Raw genomic sequence first — 7,726 nt, forward strand, 5'->3', positions numbered from 1 at the left:
GCTGGAGCGGTGACTGCCTTGACCTTGTCTAAACTTCTTTTCCCACAGTCACAGCTGCCTGAGCTTGTGAGTACAACAGCGCTGTCGTGTTCTGAAGATGTTTTCAGCGATCTTCCCCAACCTTTGTCTTTACAATCCTTCTGTCCCTTCTTCTGCAGTATTCTATGAGTCTAGGTTGGGGACGGAGGTGTGAAATTAACCTTCCATCTAGGGGTAAGCTCTCACAGTTGATTCTGCCCTGCCATTTGTTTAAGTATAAATTTCTCTATTAACCACTGTCTCCTGCATAAGAAAGTTTCCTTGAAAAGGGTTAATTATTTCACTAGCCTAAGGGTATAAATGTTAAGTCTTTAAAAGGCTCTTTGACACTGTGACCAAATAATAATTAATAATAATAATAATAATAATAGGGTTTCTGAGCTCCCTAGCCATGGGTTTTTGGCCAGGTTGACCCATGGGTTTTTGGGCATGAGTTTCCTATTTTAGCAGGGCAGAGTTCCCATTAATTTGTTGTTCATAATCCATATTCATTCATGCCGCCATTGCACGAATGAGCATAGCTTTTCAGGCCCGTCACCATCTTATCTCACAGGGTGCAAAGCCAAATAAGGTATTTCATGGATTTCTCCCCTTGCAGTATAAAAAGCACCTTCCCAATGTGATAGGTAGTCAGCAAAGGGGAAGCTCCAGGGTTGGTATCAGATTGCTTTCTTCATGTCCTGTGATCAAAGTGTGTGTGATGCCTATGCAATAGGGTGGGTTTTAGTGTGGCATCTGCATCCAGGTGTGTGATGATGTACTTTAAGTACTTACTCCTCTGCAACCCTCTCCTCTTCCCCCAAACCTTCACCCTGGTCCTCTTTCCAAAAAGGAACCTGCTCTGAATCTAAGTCATATAAAAATATATATTTATATGTATATAAATATTTATACAAATGTACTTTTTATAATCCACATATTGATAGAGAACATATGCTAAATATCTTTTCATATTTTTCTGTTACAATTATGTTCTTGATACCTATTCAGATTCACATAAACATTTTGTTCTGCTTTACATCTTAATCTTCTATAACATGTTATAAGTACATCTTGTATTCTCCCCTTACTTTTTCTTATAGCTGATATAGAAACTGACACTCACATACACAGTGTATATAACTTTTAAAAAACCTTTCACCTTTTGATGTACATCTAGACTAATTAAATATTTTGTCTGTTGTGAATGCTAACATTCTAAACATTAATATGCATATGGCTCTATTGTAGGTTCACTTCATTCTCTCTGACATATATATATATATATACATACATACATACATACATGGTACATCTGGATCATATAGTGGTTCCATTATTAGCTTACGTGAGGAAAATTTATAGTGACACTAATTAACATCCCTATGTCAAATAAAATCCAATATACTCCTGTGTTTTCACGACACTAGTTTTACTAGATGACAACCATTCTGCTTGGGATGAAGAGAAACATGAATGTACTTTTGATTTGACATTTCCCTGACTGCTAATGATGCTGGACATTTTCTTAATATGCATTGGCATTTTGTACTAGCTCTTTGGAGAACTATCTCTTTATTCACTTGGCTATGAATTAATGGAATTATATATTGTCTTGGCAATTTAACATTCTTTATCCTTTTTAATATCTGATGCCTGGCCAGATGAACACTAGAAATTCTTTTCCTTCTCCCCTGTTGGCCGTATTTTCAGTTAGGCTACTGTTCCTTTATTATGCAGAAGGTTTGAAATTTTATGCTAATTTTGGTCAATTTCCTATTTCTCATTTCTTGTTATTTCCTGGATTGTTTGAGTCCTTTTCATAAAGTCCTTGCTTGTAGCTACAATGAAAAGCTTTCTCTGTGTCTGTCTTACCAACTTCAATGTTTCTGCACTTACATGCAGGTCTTTCATCATTTTGATTTGATTGTAGTACAAGGTGGCAGACAGAGATCTAGTTTCATTCTCCCAAACAGGGTTACAGAAGAGACCCCTATCCCCGGTGAGTGCTGTTGGTGATTCAGGTGGACGTAGGTGTGTATTTATTTCTGGGCCTACTATTCCATTGCACTGACCCTCATATCTCCTTTTGTAACTGTGTCCTGCTCTTTTGATTGCTGTAACATGGTAGTATATGCAATCAGGTGTTAGAACACCCCCACCACTGCACTTTGTGCTTCCATGTGTATTTGAGGATATCTGATTCTGAGTGGAATGTTGTTAAACATTTGTTGAAACTTCATTAAATCTTATGTCACTTTTGAACACGCAGTCATTTTCGTATTATCAATTCTTATTTCATGACTTTAGGACTTCCCCGAGGGCTATATTGAATGTTACTAATGTTACTGCATTTGTTTCCCATCTGAGCAGCAAAAGTCACTTCCTCTCTTTTGCTTTTATGACAATTGACATCACATTTTTATTTCCATGCTAAGAAACAAGACTGGCTTTTACTTTCTAGGAAAGTAGAAAAGACCAAAAAGTAGATAAATCAGTAAATAACTAAATAAATAGTTCACTGTCATGAAATTTGGAACGGATGCAACTACTTGTGTCATTTTCTTCTCTGACATCATTGAGTAAATGTAAAGAAGAGACAGAGGGGCAGAATCCCACCAATGAATTAAGAACACCTCAAAAATACAGTAAAATTAAACGAAAGTTTATATTCAGTTGAAGGATATAAAGTTTTTACTCTCTGGAAAAATTGTCTGACTGACGTGCAGTTTTGAGTTGAATGGAGATGAGGATGTGATCCTTACTATAATCATACTACATAAACAGCCTTAGGCTTGGTTCCTGCATAATTGTGATGAAATGCTCAGCCATCAGTGTATCTTTTTTTTTCTATATATTATTTGTGCTTTATTTTTTTTATTAATTTATTTATTTATTGAGCAGGGCATCAGTGTATCTTGTACATCCATCCAATTATTTCAGACAAATATTTGATGATTAAGTGTGAATCATAAAAATAGTGTTTGTCAGAACAACTAATACTTATCTACTATAAATGAAATTAAGAAAAACTAGAAAATGGTTTAACTATAAGGATAAAACATTTTTTGATGTCACTATCTGGAGATTCTTGACACTCTGATCCTGGCAATGTGAGTCAGAAAAAATAAAAGCCCTTCACTTGAACACACTAGAGATAAGAAGAGTAATCCTCTAGAATTTATGATTCTGAAAACCAAGCAGAAAGCATATCCACTATGAGAGCTGAAGCCATCAGGATGTGGTGAGCACACTCTCAGGGAGTAGGTTACAAGAGGAGGACGGAGGTCATTGCTTCCCTGTGCAGCTGAGAGTGTGAGCAGACCCTAAGTTACTGAGTGAGTTCCATACTTGGAAAATAGCATTACGTTGACATCGGACTCTCTCTCTTTTCACACAGAGAGAGAGAGAGAGACAGAGAGAGACAGAGACAGAGAGAGAGAGAGAGAGAGAGAGAGAGAGAGAGAGAGAGAGAAGAGAGAGAAGAGAGAGAGAAGAGAGAGCCCAAGAATCACTCAACATTTCAGGATAAGGGTCATTGTTACAGACTGAAGGACATGGTAGACAATAGTGCATAAAGAGTAGACACAGGAGATGTTAACATTAGTTCTTTTTTGATGTTTTGTTTTTTATTTTTCTAAACAGGGTTTCACTGTAGCTTTGGAGCTTGTCATGGAACTAGCTAGCTCTGTAGACCAGGCTGGCCTCAAACTCACAGAGATCCGCCTGCCTCTGCCTCCCGAGTGCTGGGATTAAAGGTGTGCGCCACCACTGCCCAGCCAACATTAGTTCTTAGTTTAAGGGAATATGAAGCCCAATCTTAAGACCTTCAGGAATTTGTTCCTAAGAGAGAAATATTAGCGAAGCTCTGTCAACTGTAATGAGTCACCAAAGCTCATTACATCGTCTGCTTCTTTATCCTGAAGAGTCTCCGGGCTATGAAGGCTCTATCCAGTCTACACAGTAAGGGAAGCTCTTAGAGCTGAGAGAGCATCGTTTCCCGTTTAAAGGAAGCAACGAGAACAGTGGGGTGAAGACTAAAGTTAAAACGTTGTTCCCCAAAGAGCAATACTCAGATCTAAAATGAATCTGTTTGCTCTGCTATGCATACATGTATGTATGTGCACTTTTTCTATCACAGATGGTTTTCATTGGAAATGATATTTTCCATTTATTATTGGTATGTCTGAGTTTTAGTGGGAAAATTAATATTTTTATTTCAAACTTAGTAGCTGAAGCTTTGTGTTTTCAGGTCACAGAGAGAACACACAAACGAATTGCTCCCTACAAAAAGAGGAAGAAAAGCAAGGGAAAACCGTTTTGAAAGTGAAAGCATTTGCAATATTCTTTCTGACTTGTGGGAGCCCACGCTTGAGCCTGTTCCACCTTGACTAAAGGTCAGACTCTTTCAAAGTTGTTGACAACAGGTGTGGCCACAACAAGCGCTCCTGACCTAAGGTGTGGTTAATTCGGGTTTTGAGTATTGGGGTGGATCCTTTCCACCTTGCTATTCCTGCTCCGTCAAAGGAGATTGGCAGGAAGTTCCAAGGACTGGCTGCTTGCAGGATAGTCGGTGTATTCCTTTTCTCATGGTAATGAAGTCTGTTCCCTCCCTCCCCTCCCCTTTTGGAGTGAAGTATATAAGCCTGTGAAAAATAAATGTGGGCGGTTCAGTATCCACTGAATGTCCTTCCAATGCTGTTCTGTGTTTCTGCCTTTGATTCCTCTAATATCTCTGTTCCTTTTGCTTAATAACTCAAATCCTCACGCTCCTACCCTGGAACTTGCAAATTTCGTAGAGGCTGGACTCCGCCCCTGACCGCTCTGTCATCTCAAAGGCTTCCATGGATCTTTGGTCACTTGGAAAAGACTTTGACTCCTACTTAACCACATTTGTTTAGAAATAGAGAGTGTGTCATTTAGACATATGATGCTTGTGAATGTTAACAGTGTGATGTAAGAGGTCCTTCTGTATATGTGTTGCTTTTATTGGTTGATGAATACAGCTGTTTTAGCCAATGGCTTAGCAGAGTAAAGCCAGGCAGGAAATCCAAACAGAGATATACAAAGAGAGTAGGCCAGTCAGAGAGACTCCATGCAGCTGCCCAAGAAGCACGAGGTAACATACCATGAGCTTCATGGTAAAATATAAAATAATAGAAATGGGTTAATTTAAAATGTACGAGTTAGCTAGGAATACACCTAAGCTATTGTCCAAACAGTGTTGCATTTAACATAGTTTCTGTGTGATTATTCGGGTCCTGGCAACCAGGAAACAAATGAGCCGTTTTCGTTTACAAAGGTGTTCATCTACAAAAACACCTGTCTTCAGGGAGGCCAGGACTTAAATCTTATTTATGATTTTATATATTTCCAGTACTTTTTAATGTGCAATATCTGTTCGATTTTTGCATATTTTTACATAATAGTTCTATTGATAGTTTAGGAATTTCACATTCTTAACACACTCATTTCAGAGTCCTCCCAGGTCTGCTCTTCTATCCTTGGGATTTCCCCCAGCCCCAGAAAAAAAGATTTTAAAAGCAGTCCAATGTGTGTTGCTCATAAACCCAGTGGAGCATGGTCAAACTCCTGGTAGGCAGCCCCTTAAATAAAACTGAGTCTTTTCCCACCTGCACATCTGCCAGAAGCCATCAGTTTTGGAGATCTATATTTCAGCATTCTCATAACAATCTTTAAGAGTTCTCTCTGCTGGATTTCTGTCTAAGCTGTTATTTTGAGAGTAGGGGATGAGGGTAGGGGTCATCACAGAAGCCTTCTATCTCCTTCCTTCTCAACTGTGAGTCTGCAGACATCAATACCATAGCAAAAGTAGCTTCCTTTCCTTTTACAGTCAGTGGGAGCACAGATCACGGACGTCCACACTGTCTACTATGGCCATCACATGTCACAGACATATGTTTGTGTGTTTGCCTCTGCATGTGTGTGTTCATGCAGATTGATGCCAGATATCAATGTCCAGTTCCTAACTCACTCACTCCCTGCCTTGTTTTCTGGGACAGGTCCTCTCACTTAAGCTAGAACGAGACATTGCAGGTAGATTGGATGGTCTGGGCGCTCTAGGGACCTGTCTGTGTCTCCCCCTGAGTTTCAGGATGAGAGGCATGTGCTTCTGTGCATGGTTTTTCATCAGTGCTAGCAAAGCAATCAGGTCCTCAAGCATGTGCTCCTAGAATGTGGATGACTGAGCCATTCAATGGCTTCTATGTACACTTAGACATGATTTTTTTTTCATTCTTTACATTAGATGAGGACATTTTTTACATTAGAGGTTATGGGTTTGATAAAAGTTATAGAAATTTCATTTAGAACAGAACTTCTAAAATGTCTTTGTGGAAAGGAGGAAGAAGAGTTGACGCAATAATGAAAACCAAAATGGTAGAGGGAAAATGCCCACACGGAGCAGAGAATGAGTGAGAGAAAGTGAAAAGAAAATTGGGAAGTAAGGGGAGGGCTTCAGAAAATGGCAAGTAGTGCTCTTCCCTATTTAAGACACAGGCACAAATGATGATCTTCAGAGAACCTAGAGGGGAAGGGTCAGGACCAACAGCCCAGAGGACCAATAGCATCTGCAACATCCACAATGGCCAGACCCTGTGCTTTCCTGATGGTCATAGTACTAATGAGCTACTGGTCAACCTTCTCTCTGGGATGTGACCTGCCTCAGACTCATAACCTCAGGAACAAGGGAGCCTTGACGCTCCTGGCACAAATAAGGAGACTCTCCCCTCTCTCCTGCCTCAAGGACAGAAAGGACTTTGCTTTCCCTCTGGAGAACGTGGATGCCCAGCAGATCCAGAAGACTCAAGCCATCCCTGTCCTGCAGGAGCTGACCCAGCAGGTCCTCATCCTCTTCAGCTCAAAGGACTCATCTGCTGCTTGGGAGACAACCCTCCTAGACACATTCTGCACTGGCCTCCACCAGCAGCTCAAGAACCTGCAGACCTGTCTGATGCAGCAGGTGGAGGTGCAGGAAGCTCCCCTGAGCCAGGAAGACTCGCTGGTGGCTGTGAGGAAATACTTCCACAGGATCACTGTCTACCTGAGAGAGAAGAAACACAGTCCCTGTGCCTGGGAGGTGGTGAGAGCAGAAGTCTGGAGAGCCCTGTCTTCCTCAGCCAAGTTACTGGCAAGATTGAGTGAGGAGGAGTGAGTCCTGAGCCAAAATGCAGAGGACTCTCCTAGACTAGGACCCTGCACCTCACTGCATAAATTCTCCTTTAAAAACTACTCTTTATTTTAATGTGAATTTAACCAACCTGCTGAGATATTTCAGCAAAACAGAAAATTTTGTCTACATGTAAAGGCGTTTGTTTTTGCATCTATTTGGGTGTTTCTGTGTATTATGTGTGTATTTACTATTTATGTAATTTAAGTTAAATATTGAAGTTTTGTATATTCTTTGTACAAATGTAGGAAAGCATTATATGAAATCAAATTATTTTGTTTTCTATTAAATTTTGCTGTATAAAGCACTTTTGATTCATCAATTATGTATCTTTTCAGATTTTCCCAGTCTTTTTACATTGATTCTCTACACCATAAAAATTGTACAAATGGGCAAAGTGTTGAGAAATTGCACAAGATACCTGCGTGCATTTGCATAGTGTTTAGACAAACCCTACATCTCTCCCTCTAATTTGTTGGGAGCCAATTTCCTCCTAAAATCATTGCAGTAACCATCACC

General features: G+C 39.8%; 1 protein-coding gene across 1 annotated transcript; it reads left to right on the plus strand.

Moving 5' to 3' along the window:
• Positions 1-6,622: 6,622 nt before the first annotated feature.
• Positions 6,623-7,192, plus strand: LOC101996505 (interferon alpha-12-like). The gene has a single exon (XM_005352720.2). The coding sequence runs from the start codon at positions 6,623-6,625 to the stop codon at positions 7,190-7,192; it is 570 nt and encodes a 189-aa protein (XP_005352777.1).
• Positions 7,193-7,726: the final 534 nt, after the last annotated feature.

Source organism: Microtus ochrogaster, chromosome 10 (assembly GCF_000317375.1).
Source record: "Microtus ochrogaster isolate Prairie Vole_2 chromosome 10, MicOch1.0, whole genome shotgun sequence".
In the NCBI taxonomy this organism is placed as follows: Eukaryota; Metazoa; Chordata; class Mammalia; order Rodentia; family Cricetidae; genus Microtus; species Microtus ochrogaster.

Coding starts and splice junctions, on each gene's coding strand:
- LOC101996505 (XM_005352720.2), top strand. CDS start 6,623: ATGGCCAGACCCTGTGCTTTCCTGATGGTCATAGTACTAATGAGCTAC.